General features: G+C 33.5%; 4 protein-coding genes and 1 long non-coding RNA gene across 5 annotated transcripts; 4 read left to right on the plus strand and 1 right to left on the minus strand.

Annotated features, from left to right (window-relative positions):
- The first annotated feature begins 391 nt into the window (after positions 1–391).
- Positions 392–1,124, plus strand: LOC128389246 (cuticle protein 14-like). The gene is made up of 2 exons (XM_053348789.1): positions 392–869; positions 908–1,124. The coding sequence occupies exons 1-2, from the start codon at positions 481–483 to the stop codon at positions 1,122–1,124; spliced, it is 606 nt and encodes a 201-aa protein (XP_053204764.1). The 5' UTR covers positions 392–480.
- A 471-nt stretch (positions 1,125–1,595) lies between these two features.
- LOC128389247 (DNA-directed RNA polymerase II subunit GRINL1A-like) lies at positions 1,596–2,550 on the plus strand. Its single transcript, XM_053348790.1, has 4 exons — positions 1,596–1,754; positions 1,859–2,003; positions 2,198–2,354; positions 2,417–2,550. The coding sequence occupies exons 2-4, from the start codon at positions 1,879–1,881 to the stop codon at positions 2,534–2,536; spliced, it is 402 nt and encodes a 133-aa protein (XP_053204765.1). The 5' UTR covers positions 1,596–1,754; positions 1,859–1,878; the 3' UTR covers positions 2,537–2,550.
- Positions 2,551–5,681: 3,131 nt separating this feature from the next.
- On the plus strand, positions 5,682–6,818 carry LOC128389248 (uncharacterized). The gene is made up of 3 exons (XR_008325437.1): positions 5,682–5,736; positions 5,875–6,131; positions 6,413–6,818. It is a non-coding gene; the product is annotated as an uncharacterized LOC128389248 (long non-coding RNA).
- An 8,716-nt stretch (positions 6,819–15,534) lies between these two features.
- LOC128389228 (prosaposin-like) lies at positions 15,535–17,264 on the minus strand. Its single transcript, XM_053348775.1, has 2 exons — positions 17,259–17,264; positions 15,535–16,377 (listed from the first exon to the last, which is right to left on the minus strand). The coding sequence occupies exons 1-2, from the start codon at positions 17,262–17,264 to the stop codon at positions 15,535–15,537; spliced, it is 849 nt and encodes a 282-aa protein (XP_053204750.1).
- A 209-nt stretch (positions 17,265–17,473) lies between these two features.
- LOC128389229 (uncharacterized) lies at positions 17,474–19,000 on the plus strand. Its single transcript, XM_053348776.1, has 2 exons — positions 17,474–18,175; positions 18,749–19,000. The coding sequence occupies exons 1-2, from the start codon at positions 17,474–17,476 to the stop codon at positions 18,998–19,000; spliced, it is 954 nt and encodes a 317-aa protein (XP_053204751.1).
- The last annotated feature ends 842 nt before the right edge of the window (positions 19,001–19,842 follow it).

The following is a 19,842-nucleotide window of genomic DNA, read 5'->3' on the forward strand; positions in this document are numbered from 1 at the left end:
TTTAGCTGGAGTGGATGGGATCCACAAGGGTGGAGATGAACATTTGAGCCAAATTGAAATTAGAATTGAAACAAAACTAATTGATTAAGAAATTTTATTTTATTCAAATTGTTAATATCAACAAATTAACTAGAAAAAAGTTAATTTTTATTTGGCTCAAATGTTTATGCACAAATTCAGTAGAAGTGAAACTTGGTTGCTTGGTACAAGTTTTCGAAGCATTAGAAAATTATCAAAATGAACTTTTTCCGCCTTTTCTACTCGATTTTATCTTAATTACCGTTTTTTTTTGTGTCCTACTCGTTCCTTATTCTCACTCGATTAGTATTTTAGATATTCTAAAATTGATATTTTCACTTTTCGTCTACTATATAAAACGAAAGAAGTTTCGAGAAATTATCATTCAACTGTCCAAACCAATAACGAAAACAACAACAAAAACAACTAAACGAAAACATTTAAAACTTTTCTATTACAAAAATGAATCAATTGGTTGCTATTATTTTCTTTGCTCTTGTTGCCATTTCTACAACAATTAGTGCTACAAATCACGGTGACGGAGGTCAGAGTAAAATTTATCGAAACCAAGATGTGAGTGGAAAATACAATTTTGGTTATGATATCAATGATCCTTGGGGATCATCCAACTACCGACAAGAATCTGGTGATGGTTGGGGTAATGTCCACGGTTCATATGGACTTAAACTTGCCGATGGTCGTCACCGAACTGTTAACTATATTGCCGATAAAAGTGGATTCCGAGTTAAATTGGACTCAAACGAACCATCTGTTGACTCAATCGACTCTGCTGATGCCATTTACAATGGTGCTGATCCTTCTGGTCACAGTTACACTAATATTATCTCAGGAAACAAGGAAACCATTACAATCACCATGATGGTTACAATCATGATGGTCGTCATCATGTTGGCTCATGGAACAATGGAAACCAATACCCAAACCAATACAACAATTACAACCAACACCGAAACCAATATCAAAACCAATACCAACATGGTCCATACCACGGACAGAATCACGATTCATGGAATAACAAAGATTCTTGGAATAATAAAGATTCATGGAAACAACAAAACAAACACGACAATTGGGCCAAAAACTAAGCTTCTTTCCTAATAATCTCTTCTTCTCCTTCGAAACTCTAATTATTGTCAATCTCCTTCTTCTAAAAGCGCCACAATGTATATTTTATTTATTCTAATTTCTAAACTTTCTCATTATCTTTAGCAAAAGCATCATTATCATGATCTCTGTAAGTTAATTGATCAACATTTACAATAAAATTACATTTAGATCACAAGTCTCTTTTCTTGCCTACCTAAAATTGTCCATCAAACGTAGCTTCATCTCTCTAATCTGAATCACTCGATTCCCTTACCTAAGATATTTATTTTTGTTCTAAATCAATTCTAAAGTAAATTCGATCGATTCAGTCTAAAAATTTAAAATTGAAAGCAGAATATCTTTCATTCTCTTCCCGATCGTCTTAAAAAACAACAGTCGATATTTTCAATCGAATTGATTAATTTTAACCCTTTCAAATCGCCCGCTCTTCCAAAAAGCTAAATAATTTTGGGAAATTGACATTAACTGTTTTGTTTTCATTTTCCTCTAAATTTTTAATTTAATTGTCCTGTTTTCGTGAAAATTTAATGTTTTACTCGCAATTAATTGTCATTTTCATCTTTAACCTCTTCAATCTTTTAAATTGCGGTTTCTATTTCTGTCCACAGGTGAGTGTTTCTTTTGTTGTTACATGTGATTCAAATGTTTGCTTGTTGTTACTTCATCATTATGGTTTATAATTTGTTGATGTACTTGATTGTTACTTTTCAAGTGGTTTGATTTACTGTTAAAATGTATGGATATTTAACTAAACCGGGGATAACATTCAATGATACAAAGACAAGTGATCTAAGTAAATTGTCAATAATTGAACTCAAAGATATCTTGGAGAGACAGGATAAGCTTTTGAGTAACGGGTAAGGTTTTATTTCAATTAATACTTTTTGTATCTACTGTATTGAGATGATGACAATTAAACAGATTTTGTGATTCATTTATGGTCATCGTAAAACTCACAAAACTAAATAACTGGTTTAGTTGTCACTCATTTCGTACACTAGCAAATGATTGATACCGAATTAAACAAGATTCATTTTTCATCTTGAAACAGAAAATTCATCAACTCTCTTCCGGATAAAGGAAAGAAAATCAAAGATTATCAACAAAAAGTTCTAGAAAAACTGAAATCAAAGGAGCTCGTTGAACAGACAACCTCAATTCTTGCCAAGCTAAACCTTAACCAAAAGGTTGATCTTCAACATCCTATGGTAAGGAATCGCTCTAGAAATTTGTTAATCTCACTGGATTAAAATATTAATCAATTTTCTAGGCCTCTGGTTCCGGAATTGTTACAAAATCTAATGTCGATCCTTATGCTCAAGTCTTAAGTCAAGCTCTTGATGAGACATTACCCAAATCCAAAGTGACCAAATTTATGCCAAAAAAGTAAAGATGAACTTAAAAGGAAACAATCAAATTAACAACACCAGAATTACTGAAGATTACCAAGGATTCCGAATCAAATACTCTGGAATCAACCACAGGTCAATCAGTTTCGATGGACATAAAGCCAAATGTCTTGCAAACGACTACAAATCAATTAAACAAAAGCAGAGCTGAAAAATCGTTGAAAATACAAAGACACGGGTTTAGTTTATGGGCCGAGGAAATTCAGTTACAAGAATTGTCAGTCGATGAATCGTTGGCCTTAAGTAAAATCAAATCGAAAAAGAAAAACAAGTGAACATTATTCGAAGAGTTGAAAGAACAATCAAATTCTATGAGAATATTGACCAAGGGGACATTTCCGATGAAAGTGACCACCACCACGGTGAAAGCGACGGAGATGCTGATGATGATGATAAAGGAACCACAATTGTTTTCAAATACATGAAATAAGAATCAACCAAAAACTTTTTATATCCCAAATATTTATTTTTTCTTACATTGTTGTTGTTTTTGTTGAGCTGACTTAACAGCGGCTCCCTGCTATGCAGGCTCTCACATTGAGAGTTGACTTATACAAGTCTCAGACGAGCCGAGTTGACTTATGGCTTTATTGATTCGGCTAGCTTAATGAGACAATTTAATTTGCCTTGATGTGTTTTTTGTTTATGAATTTCTAGATCCTTGCATTTGAATAGATGATTAACCGTCATTTCGACTTTACAGTCGTGATCAACTTTGTATAGGTAAGTGTCAATAATCATAATGGCACACATTAGTTCAGTTTTATAGAATTTACAGTGTTTGTATTTTGTGTGTCCCTTGAGAAAGACTTTCTTCATGAGTCCGGAGATTCTGTTCTCAGAGGAATTTTTCTCTATTTTCAATGGCTTTTCCAATGAGAGCTTTTGTTTGTCGAGTAGTTTTGTCGTATCCCAATTCAATTGTTGTGATGATTTCTTCACATTTCCCCAGTTCACTTTCTTTCATCTTGTGCTTATAGGTGAGTATTTCTTTTGTATTAAATTTGTTCATTTTCCATCCGATGGTGATTTTCATGAGTTTGTTTTGTTCTTTTATCCATTTTATTAGCATTCTTTCGATGTTAAAGACGCATATTGGAGTTTCAGTCAGTTTAAGGTGTTGATGTTGTTCTTTGCTCCTGAGACATATGATGGATATGTCATTGGTTCTTCTTACTCTTATTATTTCAAGTTCACCATCAGCGCAATCATGGTTGATTTTTAGATGATCCATTCTAGGTCTGCATCCAGTAACTTTTTCTATCCATGATAGAACGGGAAACAATTGCTTAGATGCTTCATTTCTTATCAGTGTCATTGTGATTTCTCTTATATACTTGTGGGCAGGATTTGGTAGATTGTGTATAAATTCCATCCAACAATTCTTATTGTACTTGGGATTACATAGCTTACTGGTACTTCCTACCTAGTATGATGAGATAGTCGATTCGATAGCTGTACAAGTTGTTTTCAAACCATGGAGCTAATCCAAGAAAGTCCATCAGATGCGAGAAGTAGCTTGAGTACATGATTCTTTGTTGAGATAGTTTTAGTTTTCTTATGAATTTGAGTTGATGCATATTAAGTTTGTTATGATTTGCAATGTCATTGATCAAGCTAGTCTCTTGTATTCTAAATCTGAGTTGAAAACCCAGAAATTCAGGTGATTCTCTTGAGTTGAGTTTAATTATACTAGTTTTAGTTTCATTAATTTTTAGGTTGATGTCTAACAGTTTATTTTTAAGTTCTATCAGACTCTTATCCTTGTGATTAGTCAGCATGATTAGATCATCTGCATAGGCCATGACCAATTGTGAGTTTGGATTACGGTTAAGCCATTTGAGTGATTTATCTAGCCCAACGATAAAGAGTAAAGGTCCCGTGGCAAAACCTTGTAGGCCTTCCGGATCATTTTCCACCACCAGATTACCATTAACGTGTTTCCTTATTTTCCTGTGTCTGATGAACAGTTTAATCATGTTGCAGGTTGAATTGCATTCCATTTCTTCGATTCTATCCTCAATCGCAAGCCTTGAGATCTTATCGAAGGCTTTCTCAATGTCAAGGGCAATAATAGTCTCGAAGTCATTTGCGTTTTCATAAATTTGGGCCAGCATATCATGTCTGTTCTTTTCAAGATAAGCAAATTGAAAGGTCGAGTCAATATTGTTCAGAGCCCATTTCTTAATTCTACCATATAGGATTGTGTCAATAATTTTACTTGGAAAAGATTGGGTTCTTATTGTTCTCATTTGACCATTTGATTTCGGGATGTCAGTTCCTCCGCTGATGATTAAGTGATTGGGTATAAAGGTGAGTTTAAAAAGTGTGTCTATGAGTAATATTATATTTTTCTTATTCCTATTCCAGTATGTGTTCCATCTTGTTATTGTGAAGGGATTGGCCCATCCTGACGAGTTTTTGAATTTCATCTTTTCTAGTATCTCGATTTCCCTTGGAGTGATTCCCTGTGGGGTTCGAATTGAGTGTGTTGGTTTAAATTGGTTCATTGTTCTTGCTTTTGGGAATAGAAACATTTTTTGACCAATTGGAGTGTGTTTAATATTATTCATGGTTAAAGATTTCAGATGAGAATGCAATTTGTCATTGGTGAAATTCCAAACTCTCAAGTTTTTAGATTTAAGTTTGCTGATTTTGATTCTATTCATGATTTTAATCTTTTCTTTCTCGTCATTGTTTTTCTCTAATAATTTTTTTAGATATCTCGTTCTTTTGTTGCCACTTTTTTCTTCTCTATGATTGACTGCCAGCCCGCCATTTAGGAGGTCACACACCATAATCTCCGGATCTTTGTTTATTTCAAGCGGCTCGTTTTTATAGATTGGAATTCGGAAACTGCTGATAAATGATCTACTTTGACCAATTTTGACTATGAGTCTAGCGTCAATGAGTTTATGATCTAGACCAGGAATATCGTGAAAGGTGATTTTCTTGTCCAGCACTTTAAGATTAGTTAGCAAAACGTCGATCATTGAATTGTTGTTGTTTCCAATTCTAGTAACTCCCGATGCTCTGTCTAGAGGTAATTGACTGATGATACCTTTGGTTCTCAATGTGTCTTCCATTTGTTTTATTAGATCTTTTGTGATTTGGTTCTTGTTCCGGGGTTCATTAGTCCAAATATTACTCTCAGTGTTCCAGTCTCCAGCGAGCACTAATGGTAGGTTCTGATTGTTTTCTTTCACACAATGGTGAAAGTGCACAAGTGGTTTTATGATGGTTTTGAATGTTTGAGTGTACTCAGGAGAGCAGTAGGCAGCAATTAACTGAAAAAGGTTTTTCTTCTTCTTCATTACAGCTTCGATTATCCTTTGATTGGGTCGATTCGCACGAATACATTTCCAGGTGATCGGAAAGGTTAGACTTATATTATCGCCGTAGATTTTTCTGGGAAGTTCATCATGATCACGATCCTCTGAGGCAATTATGAAGCGATCTTCTTCTTGAAGTCGACTAAGAAGTCGGTTGTTGTGACTTTTCCGACTGAAGTTGACACACACTATATTAAGTTGCATTGTTCACTGTAATGTGATCTGAATGTGTTTCTTTATTTATGTGAGTATATCTATGATTTTCTAAGTGAGCAATCGCTCACTCAAAACTGAGAGAGAGTTATATAAGTGTAAATGATGAGGGTGTTGATGCTTAAGAGTCAAGAACTTTCCTTTCTCTCCTTCCTTTCTTTCTTTTCTTTTCTTTCTTTTCTTCGATAAAGAATTAAAGAGAAGATTTGATAAAGATGAATAATAATAGAGAGAGAATGTTATTGGTTTATTCAAAAGTGACTTGTTTGCGTGATTTACCTTTATTAAGTACTTTTTTTATTTTTCGTTCAGATAGATTACAATTTCTTGATTGTTTCTTTGATTTGAATGGTTTCTCTTATTTTTATTTGGGTGCTCGTTATCATTTGCGTGTGAGAGGACCAGGATACTTGTTTCCCCATTATTCCCGTTTTTTGCTCGAATCATTTGGTGCTGAGATCATAGTGGTCAATCCATGGTATATTTATACTTGTGAATTTCATTTGGACGAGGAGGAATTCGTTTTGGAATTATGTCGCTGTTTTCACTTGAGTTATTCATTCATTGTTCTTCAGCTATGGAGAGGATCGAATACCTTGTTTTTGCGAGTACAATTGGGAGTCCCGGTACCCGATGTTTATGGTTTGTCATAATAACTACATGATCTCAATCGTTGTAATCTTTACATTTAATTCATTTTTCAGGAGATCATGTTCCTTTATTTTTAAGTGTTTTCGCAACCATATCATGTATTCTTCTACATTTGTTTTTAAGATTATAAAATGATTTTTCCCAGTTTCAAGGAATTTTTCTGTTAATTTTTCGATATTGTTGACATTCTCGAATAGATATTTCGTAGTGTGGGGAATGCTGATTTGATAATCCATCTCCACCAGGTCTTCTAAGCATTCGGACATCGCTTCCATGTCAAAAAATAAACCTTTAAGTAAAGCTTCATCACTTATTTCCCCTTCTGGGGCTACCGGGTCAAGAAGTTGTAATAGTGGAAACTGTTCCCTCACAATAATTGGATTGAAAAATTGTAATCGATTATGGTTTGCGACAATTGTAACTCCTTTGTTAATTTCCATAACAATTATACTCTGATTGTTATTAACACATGAGACAGTTGAATCACATTCATTCATCATGGAACAAAGATGCAACAAGATTAATAGAAAAAAAGGAGTCACAATGATATATTGTTGACACAGGTTAATATAGTTAGTTGAGAGATTAAGTTTGAAATGAATTTTGTCTAACTAATCTAACTTAGTTGCTACTAGATTTATCGTTTATATTTTCTTTTTCTATTTTTTGTAAAAAGTTGCAAGTAACATCGATTTGACCCTTGATCTTGTTGTTAATGAGTATTTCCGAACTTTCATATTTAAGTGCTAATGTTTTGTTTTTGTTTTTGAAGAAAAGAAAAAAAAGGAAGAAGGAAGAAGGAAGAGTAATAAAGAGGAGAGAATAATGAAAAGAAAAGAGGAAAAGAAAGGGAAGAGTGAGAGAGTTCAGTTTAAGTGAAATTTTCAGTTTATTGGGTAATTTGAGTAGCGAGATGAAAAGAAAGGAAGAAGAGAGTAAGTGAGAGAGTAAGCGTAATAAATGAGTACAAAGTAAACAAGTTGAGAAGAGTAATCGTAAAAAGTAATTGAATTTGTTTGAGATGTTTATATGTTTGGGAAATATGAGCTGATTATATCTGTTAATCGAGTAAGTGAATTTTTCTTGGAAATGGAATTTTGTAAATATTGTTGTTGGTTGTTATCACAACATTAATTGAGATTGCTGACAATTGTTCAGTAATAGGCGAGATCAGGAAGATTGGAAGTCGTTAGATGTCAGTGAATATGTTGCTTCCTTTGGCTTAATTGGTAACAGGTGCGAACGTTGGTAGTTTAACAGGAATATCAGGATTAAAGGGTGAGTTCTTTATTCCTTTGATGAGATGCTTTTCGAAATATTCACAAATCGTTAGTTGATTAATCGAATGATGAGATCTGAAATTGATGATTTCACATGTTTTTGTTTTTGTTCACACGTGACAATGTTTTTCTCTGTAGCATCTATTGTGCTCTCGTTCTACTTGTTTCGAGCTTTTCCCGCAATTAGATCACAAGATAGAGTTGATTGAACATTGGTGATGTTTCGAAGTCTTGTAGAAAAGAATACACTTCGGGCACTGTTCGAATTTTAAATCATCTGCAATTTTGTAATTTATATCATCAATAGTTATATTCCAATTGCAATCAGATAGGATAGTATCATCAGCCATTCCAAAAGAGACTCTGATGAATCCGTCCATTAACTTGATGACTGAGAAGATTTTAAAAGGCCCCATGTCAACGCTTGATTTCTTGAGGAAGTCTTCATTGTCCTTGATCGAAACGATATCAAGTTTGTGATATATTAGATAAGCTTTAGAATATTTATAATTTTTCTTAATCCTCATCATGTTTTCGTTCCACCAGGGCTTGGTCTTTATCGTTGTAATGAATTTATCACTGACGTGTACCAATGTAAGAAATTTAATATCTCTATCCTTGATCTTGACTTCTCCGTTGACATAGAGTCTTAACGAGTTGTCAGATCTAAAGTTGGCTAGAAATTCTAGCTTGTTGTTCAAATCTCCACATCTCACAAGTATTTCAATGACAGGCGGGAAGTCAACTAGACAGAAGTTCCTTTGTCCCCATTTGCCATTGACAGTTCCTATTGACATTTCAGATTTGTTGTATAATAGAGGAGGGAAAGAGAGAGTAGTAAAAAGAAAAAAAGAAAAGAGAAGAAAAGGAAATTATGGTATTTAGATTCAAATTGATAGTGTAGATTAGATATAAGGAGGCTCAGGATAATAGATTAATTAGATTAGTGTAACTGAGTTGTTGTAATATGATTGGGCAAAAGGAATATTTGAGGAAGACTAAGTGAGGATGTTTAGATGGATAACATAGAAGATGATGAAGAACCAAAGATATCAGGTGATTCAAATCAGCACATATGGAATAGAAAGCATGAGGAGAACGAGTTCAAATTGTTCTTCAATGACAGAGGAAGTGGAAATCAGTTTCCTGCGCCCTCTATTAAAAATTTAAGCGCGATTTTCAAATTTCAATGCTGATTCTAAACTGACAAATGTTGTGATTGCCAATCTCCTCCATTTTGAACCAATCCGCTTTATTGACCTCATTTTTCGCGTGAATGATCAATTTGTTTGTATAGCCAGAAAAGAGCTTAAAGTGTCGTGTGAGGTTGGCCAGTGTACCCATTTCATATTCTTTTTTGATTTTTTCAAAATCGAATCCAATTTCATCGAAGAGTTGATATCCTTTGAGATGAAATCTCACAGTAAACGACTTCTTAACCATTAGATTTCTCACATCTATTGGAATTGAAAAGGACACTTTCCTTATGATGCCATCACTTGAGGTACTGATCTTTCTGATGTGACTTTGAAGTTTGGGGTTGCACATTCTTAAAACGGTGGCAATTTCTTCACGATTGAAGGGCAGGTCAGATGATAGGAAGAAGTAGACAGTGGTTTTGTTGTTGTCATGAATAAAGCTTATAACTTTTTCATCTTCTTTCAGATTGTTTTTGATGATTTTTCCTTTTTCAGTGGATGTAACTGTGTTGGGATTAAAGTGGGTCATTAGACGATTCATAGTTGATGGTTATGAGTTGAATTTATGAAGTTTAGAGAAAGGTAAAAAAGAATAGGAGTAAGAGACAGTGATAATCACGAGAGAGATATAGAAGAGGTGATCAATTGATTATGAACAAAAAGGAAAACAAAGAAAGATTATAAAAAAATAAAGTGGCTCCCTCACGTGAGGATCAAGATGCTAAAGATTGATGATGAATTAGATTGTGAGCGATTAACCTTGTTTCTTAATTATTCATGTTCTCTTTTTTCAGAATGACGTAGTCATATTGATGATTAATCTTTACTAAGGCAAATTTAATCTGTTTTATTAGGCTTGGACATTTGTTATCACCCACTGGATGTTCGCCTTTACTTCCACAGGAGGGACACAGATATCTGTTGAGGTTTCTTTTATCTTCACACTCGAGTGTTTTGTGTGGCCTAGAGCAGAAACCACACGAAATGATTGATTTGAAAGAGTTAGATTTGTGACCGTATCTATTGCAATTGTAGCAAAGTACAAACCTGAGATAGTCATAGAAGTTAATTCTTTGATAGCCAATACTAAGCTCGCCTCTATTCTTTTTTGATCCAATTTGACTTCTGATCTTGGAGTTTATTTCTATAATCATCCGAGTCCAAGATCTTTTCTGCTCATAGTGTATTAATTTGATATTACTCTCTTCTGGTATTCCATTCCATTTCATTAACTTCTGAAGCCAGACATTCGCTTCGTTTGAGGATTCTAGGTTGACGTTTAGGTTAAAAATGTCCATTTGGATCATTGGTGTCCGTAGTTCCGGAGTTTTGATCTTAACTTTGAGGTTCTCATCAATGCTGGAGTTGATAAGATCGATAATTTCTTTTTCTTTGTTGTTTTCAACCAGAAGTTTACAGCAAGATTTACCAGCTTCAAGGCCTCAAATATTGCGCATTTTTCCTTCACTTTTGGATAATAGATTTTGTATTTTTATCTTTGAGAGAATTCCAGTGTCCAATTGTTCATCGGTGTATGTGTTGATCAGAATTAGAGGGCAGAGTTCAAAATTATCCACCTTGAGCCAATTGTCTGGAGTTTCCCATTCAAAAAGATCTTTCTTGGCTATGATTTCCTCAATGAGGGTGGTCGCAGAGTTGATTCTTTTGCTGGATTTGCGTTTGAGAGGTTCCTCGAGTAACAGTAGGGCTTTTTTGACTTTGTTTTCCAGAGAGGGTTGATCATTATCCTTTAGGATTTCTGTATATTTTTTGATTTCGTCAAAAGTTAACAGATTGCGAATTTGTTCTTGAGTGTCGTCACCAATCTCATCAAAGAATGTGAGTATCGTGTCTAGGTCGATTTCGTTTTCATTCACAAGATTATCATTTGTCTCCATATTGTCCATAACTTTTTTGGTCCTCTTCCTGCTGGTTGACATCTTAATTCTTTTCAGGCCGCTTGGACTAAGAGAAGAGGGAAACGACAGTAAAAGAGAATAAACAGAGAGAATGGGTAAAATTTGGTAATGAAAGAAGTGTAACGTTTAATAGATGGAAGTGGAGATGGAGTAAAAGAGGTAAAACGCAGGTAAAAAAGGGAATCAGAGGAGACGAAATTTGGAGATACGTGATGAATGATAAACTATTTTGAAATGAGAGTACAAGGTTGAGGGTACAAGGCATTTATATAATGTTGCAAGTTGTTTCAAACGAGTCATTTCAGATAAATTTGTTTCAATTCTAAGCTGTTTCAAGTTAGTTGGTTCTTCTTTTATCTATTATAATAGTTTTATAATCATAATCAGTTTTGCGTAATTGTCCAATTAACTTTGATTGGTATGATGTGCAATTAAAGAAGAAGGCAGAATGTCCAAAGCAATCACAGGCCGAGCATCTCCATTTGAACGAGTCTTTTTTATGAGTGCAATAAAAGTGATAATGCTTTTCAGAGCAATAGCAGCATTTAATATTGCCTCGACAATTTTTTCTCCTATGGTTGTAACTGCCACATCTTTCGCAGAAAATGGTAATTCACTGTCTCCGTAACATAGGGAGTCCTTAAGCGTAGCTCTAGCTGCAGGGTCAAGTTCTAGTGTGATAGAATTTGAGTTGTTACCGTAGGCTATATACTTGACTTTAATGGATTCCCGATCGAGTTTATTGTCTTCACTTATTGTCTCAATAAAATCTTCTATTGCCTTCAATTTGCCATTGTCTTTTGGTAACATGATTTTGATTAGGGGTTTCAACAGATGCGGTCGCTCAACAAGCCAGTTTTTTTGAAGACTTAGTATTTCCTCGATTTCTTCCAAGACTTTGTTATCTTCTGAAAGTATTTTCGCACAATTCAGGCCTAGAAGTATTTTAATGTTGTCTCTGTCACGTAGTATATCTTTGACTAAGTCTTTAGTTTTAACTCCATCCAAGTGTCCATTAGGGCCATTAATTCTCACTACAAGTGCCATGTTGATGGTGACTTGTGGGGCTTTAATCTTCGAGACGAGATTTTCTGTCATTTCATAGATCTCGATGGAAGTGGATGAGCGAGAGAGAAAAAGAAAAAAGAGAAGAATAAAAAGGAGAGATTGAGTTGAATTAATGAGAGAATGTTTAGAGTAGGGGTAGAGAGAAGAAAGGAAAAGGCATTGAGCAACGGATGATGAAGGTGTGGTGATGATGATGAGCACAGTTTTATGGTTACTATTATTTTTGTTTGTCTCGATTTTTCACTGTCACTCCTCACACTGTTAGTTTTTATTATGGTTTATGGTTGGTTTATTACAGTTGTTAATTTAATCACAAAGTCTTAGAACAGGTACTTCAGGTACTTTACAGCTTCTTCTCTTTTTTACAAATTTATAGATACCGAAGTGAGTGAAGATTCTATTAGCCGGCTAAAAGCACAAATTTGCAACCATTAGCTAACCTTAGCTAGCTATTAGCCGATTAGCTATGTGGCTATGAAGATGGATAAAAAAGATCATAATTTTCGTGCACAAACAAAATTTTATTTACCTTTCTGGGGTCGAGTTGACATCTTTTTTTGGTTAAAGTCAAACCTGCTATTGAGAACAATCTCTCAACAGGAACGCTAGTTGCGGGAATGCATAAAATAGCGTTTGAAAGCTCATAAAGTTGTGGCCAAGCTGCTCTACGTTCGAACCAATATGATAAAACATTTTTGTTTTTGTCATCCTTCGCTGCGAAATAGGATTCAATTTCTAAATAAAAGCTTGTTTGATGTTGTGGTTTCGTAGAAAACTTACGAGCAAGTTGAGTGAAAACACCAGGTGCTTCATCGACAACACTTTGTGAGTCGATAGTTCCAATCATTTTATTATAATAATTTTTGATTAATTGTTGCTTCGATGTGAAGTTTTCATCACAAAACTTATCTATGATGTCTAAATCTTTAAATTTAGGATCGATGAGGGATGCAATGATCAGCAGCTCAGTGATAGGATATCTTTTATCGAGTTTTAAGAGCATGAATTCTTTCAATTCACTCAACTCAGGACAATCATCTTTTCTGTCATTCAAGATGTATTCTAGCTCCAATCTTTGAACCAAAGCTTTATTTATAGTAGGTTCCTTAGCAGTAGCGAGAAGATCAACCGCTTTCTTGAAGACAGACAAAAATTTGTTTATTTTTTGCAGTAAAGCCAAGTCTTTATACGATAAAATCAATTCGTACCGGCCAGATTCACTTAGAAGGGTATTGATGGATACATAAGAGCTCCAGAGGTTTACGAATGGTTTACGACAGGCAGGACAGGCAAATGTCTTAATTCCTCTTTTTTTTCTTCTCAACGCGAGAGTTTTCTGCTTCAGTTCATTTATTGTAAAAATATTAGGGTCTCTTGGCACAATTGGAATCTCATGCGTATCATCATCACTACCATAAGTTGTCACACTATCGCATTTCCCATACCATTCAGCTCTAAGGTGATGATGAGGTTCGCCATTAATTTTCACATATGCCAACGTCTCAACTGGCCATTCAATGCTATTGGTTGATACCTGGTAAAAGAAAGAAAAAAACATATGTAATTAAGCATAAATTGGTACATGGAATAGCTTGTTGATACTTACTCTTTCAGCCATGGTAATATTTGTTGAACAAGCATATTGAACTATTTACTTGTTTAGCGTTGAGAAAAAAAGTGAATTTGAATTTTGATTTGAATGGCTTTTTATATCCAAAAATTTTCTTCTCAATAATAAGAAAAACAAACATTTGAATTGAGTTTTTTAAATCTTTTAAACCGCTTAATTACTTAAAATCTTAACCACTATAATCTGGCTAAGCTACTTTGCCTGCTGGCTATAGCCACTTTCAAATGAAGTGGCTATTAGCTAGCTAATGTTCACTCACTTCGGTATCTACAAATTTATCAATACATATTTTAAATCAATGATTAATTGTAATCATAGAAATTATTTCTTTTGGTAAATAAGGTATGAGTGGTAAAGTTTGGCAGTAATTGAATAATTAACAATAAGAACAATACAATTAATAAATTATTTTTAATTGTTGAAAATTACGGAAAGTGGACCTTCTACAGAGGCTTGGGCAATTTTTGTTTTCATTTTCGAAAAGTCTTTCGAAATATTCGAGGTCAAATTCGGTTAATTTTAATTTGCTTCTTTTTTTGAGAGCTTCGAAACTAGTGGTACACCAATTATTCTGATAGACTTTTTGTTTCAAATGAGCCCAAAATTTCTCGATGCACCTTAGCTGAGGAACATTAGGTGGGTTCTGATTTTTTTAACAAATTCTACCTCGAATTTTTCGAGAGTTTTAATTGTTTCTCTATGATAATGGCAAGAAGCGCCATCTGGCCAGAATAAATACCGATGATTTTGGTAATAAAGGGCACTAATCTTTTTTCTATACATTGATTTCTGTAAATTTCTGAATTTACAGCACAATTAGCGGGAACAAAAAATGGATCAGAGTGACCTTTTTTCGATATTGCGATCCAAACGCATAACCGAGCTTCGAACTTGGCCCTTGGTTTAGTTTTTTTTTCTATCGGCAAATTTTCTGGCGAACTTGCCAAAAAATACTTATTACCTTTCCCTGATAAGGAAAAGTAACTTTCATCATCCTCTATGATGTCAATTAGGCCATTAACGGGAACCAATTCGTTCGTCATTATTTTTAAACGCGCCATCTGGCGGGCGAATTGTTCAGGGGTAGATTTCGGGCTATCCCGTCGTTTCCAGGCCTTGATTTTAAATTTTTCTAATAATTCCCGACAGTATCTGTCACAGATATTAAATTTAGCGGCCAATTCTCGCTGAGAGCCAGTCCAACCATCGGCTAATTTTTTAAATTGTTTCAATTTTCGCGCCGTCATTTTTGTCGGTTTTCGGCCACAATTAGAGTAATTAGTTATATTTTCTCCATTTCTGACCTTTGCCCCAACCCTGTAGACTGACCTCGATGGTATATTAAAACTTTTCAATCTATTGGCACATTCATATAAAGACAATTCTGGATGTTCACTGACAAAGTTAACGATAAGAACACGACGATCACTTAGATTAAGAACCATTTTTGACATGAACGGAATGTCAACTAATTTTTATTTTAGTATCAAAAAAATGCCCACTAAATTTCCGTTAAATTAAACCTAATTAAGGCGCCAATGTGTCTAGTCTAATTGTCTTAATTTTGATTAGAAAAACTTACTGCCAAACTTTACCACTCATACCTTATTAATAAATATACTTAGATGCTTTAAATTGTTAGAACTTTGGTTTATTCAAAATGAAAGTTTCTCATACGATCTCTTCGTTAAAGGTCACATAGCCCGAAGATTTTTGTACACAAATAATCTGAACTTGTTTTGGAAATTAATTCAGAAATATCAGAATCAAATAGATTTCTCATAAACCTGATACAGAATAAATAACTTTGATATTTAGAACAAGTATTTTTCAAAGTTTCACTTAACGAGGTTGCGTAGCTTTTGACCATATCAGAGACTCCGGCCACTGATTTCTTACAACTGTCACAGTCGACGGACGACAAAATTGTAGGGTCAGTCAGGTTCAGTTGAGTCGGCCGACTGGTCAGATTTTCCTCGTGTTCACACACACCGATTTTGTGACAGGCCACATCGACACTAGTGTTGGTTTGGATCAACTCGGTCAAGTAGCTGGTATAAGTGTCAACGTACTTGTAACAAATTTTACGATTCGATTTAGGTAACTTGGTATCGCAAACTTTGTCCAGAGCAGATTTGATATCAGCATTAGGCTGATTCTCGATCACTTTGTATACAAGTTTTAGCACTTGTTTACATAAGAAACAATCCGGTTCGTCTTTATTAATTGTTGATCTTACAACGTTAAGTTTACTGGTCACCGGTAGTGGACAAGCACGGAAGTTCTTACAGGTATTTCGTGGGAAACCAATACCACCAATTATATCGTTGTAAATATTATTAACGGAGTCAATGTAATGAGTGCAAACACCTCCTGGTGTCGTGTACTGATCACAGGCACTTCGTAACTTGGGAATATGATCTGATTGAGCTCCAAGAGCGCTCTCTCGTATTGAAGAAACGGCAGCAACACAATCGTCGCAAAGATCAGTTTTAGTATTGAAAAGTAATGGTGATTGTGATTCGAAACACTTACAAGTTGATGAAAGTAAAACAACAAATAAAATGGTTGGAAAGTTAATCATTATTTGAATAAATTGTTGTTTTATTACACCGAGAAATACAATTAACTTGTTTGTGGTCTAAGCATTGGCTTATTTTTGATTGGAAGTAAATTGTTACTAAATGTATTTATAAGTCGGTTTGGATTCTTGATAACAATCAACATTTCTAAGAGATATTTACAAACAATTTGTTTAAATTCTCAATCAATCATCGAATCTGATAATCAACAATTAGAAAAACACTTTCATTGAAACATAACAAAGGGAATGAAACTATAATTAGTTAATCTAATCACTATCTGATTTTGTCAAACATTCCAATTTGCAAAAAGGTTGTTCCTTTTATCATTGATTAACAAATATTAAACAATACAATTACCAGGACTAATTAACCAAGGTATTTATTGATTCAATTCTAATCATATTTCCTCGAATGACAATTTGATTGTTATTGAGTTTATGTTAATCTGATTGTTCTGAAATGAACTGAAATGTTTTCATCTGTCCCTAAGAAAGGTAATCAATTTAATCCCATTATTAGATTCAATTGTATTAGTTTAGAAAGGAATTTTCTGAATTAGTAGATGACAAATAATCAATAACCACTGAAATTAGAGTTTCACTTAATTGTCAAATCAATTTTGATCAGTGTTGATATTTAACTTGTCGTTGTATTTGCAAATAATTAAAACGGCGTTCGGTTGATTTCAGACAAAAAAGGCAAATTAAATTATCTTAACTTAAATTGTGATAAGAACTAGAAAAACTGAATTAAATCGTCGTAAATTGAAATACTGTTGATAAGATTGTAAAGAAATGATCATACAGTCTTTTTCCTCCGAATTCACCTTCATTCTCTTAAGAGATAAACTTTTTTTCATTAGAATTAATTTTCCTTCGGGGCGAAAGAGATTTAATCTCTATTCTTCTCACTAGAATTGACCTTTTTCTCTTTATAAATAAACTTGTTTTCAAAACAATTGATCAGTACAATTCAATCTCATCAGTTAATGTTAATTTGTAATTATAATTGTTTATCAAAATGTCGAGTAGAAATTATAATATGGTGAGTGAATCAATACGAAAATTGATAATCGAAGGTTATAAAAAAAGCTATCGAGTTTCTTATTTAGCAGAAACATACAACGTGAATGAAAATACAATTAAATCAATAATCAAACGATTCAACGAATTCGGTGATGTGATAAGACCAAGAGGAAAAAAACACAAGAAACTAAATCAACAACAAATCGAAAAAGTTCGTGAATACGTTGATGAAGATTGTACTCGAACTCTCGATGACATAAAAGATTTCATTCACGAAAAGTTTCAAATTGAAATTAGTGTCCCAACTGTTCATCGTTATTTGAATGAAATTCACTACAGTTTCAAAAGATTAACACCAGTTCCTGTTCGTCGAAATAATGATGAAACCATCATGAAAAGATATTCTTATGCGATAGAATTTTTTGAACTCGATTCAACATCAAGAGATAAAATTTTCTTCATCGATGAAGCCGGTATTGGAATTCATATCAAGGTGAATTATGGTCGATCTAAAAAAGGTACACGTGCTAATCTACCTGTTAAAGCGATAAAAGGCAAGAATTACTCAGTATGTGCTGCAATGAGTATCAAAGGATTAGAATTTTATGAAGTTAAACCGACATCATATAACTCAGTCGATTTCTTGGACTACATGAAAGAGTTTATCGCTCATCTGAAATCGAAAAAAATTGAAAAAGCAAATTTAATAATGGACAACGTTAGATTTCATCATTGTGATATAATTAAGAATGAAATCAATTCTGCTGGACATCGACTTCTCTTCCTTCCTCCTTATCTTTTTCCTCCGAATTCACCTTCTTTCTCTTTATAAATAAACCATTTTTCATTAGAATTAATTTGTCTTCAGGGCTGAAGAGGTTTAATCTCTGTTTTTCTCACTAGAATTGACCCTTTTCTCTTTCTAAATAAATTAATTAAATAAATTTTTTTCAAAGGAATTGATCTGTACCAATTCAATCTCATAAGTTGTAGATAATTTTCAATTCTAATTGTTTATCAAAACACCAGAAAGAAAATTAATCATCGAAGGTTTTGAAGAAAATTATCGAAGTTGTAGAATTCGCTTCAGAAATGATTATATCGAAAGATAGTGAAAATCAGTACAATCACATGAAGAGATATATTCCTGATTGTATTAGTAAAAACATATTGATAATTAATTCGAATGAAAAAAAGTTTAATTATAATGAGAAAAAATGAATTGTTTTGAAAATAAAGAGATTAACTCTGATTCTCTGACCAGATTAAGTTTTTTTCTTCTGTAAAATAGTTTAACTCTAAAGAGAAAGAAGGTGAATCCGAAGGAAAAAGACTGTATTCACCATTTTTGAACCCGATTGAAAATTTATTCAATCAATTAAAATTCTACGTGAAAAAATATCGACCTGCTAATGCTGAACAAGTTTTCGAAGGTGTTGAATTGGCCTCAGAGATGATCACATCGGAAGATTGTAAAAATTACTACAATCACATGAAAAAATATATCCCTGATTGTATTGGTAAAAAACATATCAATAATTAATTCTAATGAAAACAAGGTCAATTCTAATGAGAAAAAATGAATTGTATTGAAAATAAAGAGATTAGTTCTAATTCTCGAATCGGATTAAGGTTTTTTCTTTTGTAAATTAGTTTATCTCAAAAGAGAAAAAAGGTGAATTCATAGGAAAAAGACTGTATTCTTCTCTCTTTTACAATTTCCTCCTTAATCATAATCAATATTCAATTGGTCGATTGCAATTACGAAAAGCCTTTTATCTGTGATAAACGTTTCAATATTCAAGGATATTGGGTCAATTTTTATGTTGATTGTTAATCAAGAAAGTTAATGAAGTAACGACGAAAGGGTTGATGTAGGTTTGTGTACTAAATCACGGGATGAACAATGATACATTCGCAATTTTGACCACTGACTTTTAATCAAAATCAATCATCTCTATTAAAATAAACCCAATACATTAATTAGATTTTTGTTATTGCTGAATTTTGATTTCAAAGGGAAGATGAAAATACTCACCATGGATAGAAAACTTAAATATTCTGGACAAGACAAAAGAATTTGTTGTTCTTTTGTAATAGGAAGTTTTTTCGATGAAAATTCTACGATCAATGGAGTAGTTTCAAAAGTTTTCGTTCTATTGGTTAACTCGATAATATTAGATCCATAACGATCGGCTCGTTGACAATAAGGATCAAAGTAAAAGTGGCCCAGAATTTTTGAGTTACTATCAACAAGACGGTAAATTTTTCACGTAAACTTTATTGACACTGGATCAACTTGCTCGATTAGTTGATTAATCCAATCAACCATTTCAATAATAATTTCAATAATCGAGTATCAAATAAAGGTAAATACAGTCAAAA

Source organism: Panonychus citri, unplaced genomic scaffold (genome assembly GCF_014898815.1).
Source record: "Panonychus citri isolate SS breed McGregor unplaced genomic scaffold, ASM1489881v1 Contig00106, whole genome shotgun sequence".
Classification (NCBI taxonomy): Eukaryota; Metazoa; Arthropoda; class Arachnida; order Trombidiformes; family Tetranychidae; genus Panonychus; species Panonychus citri.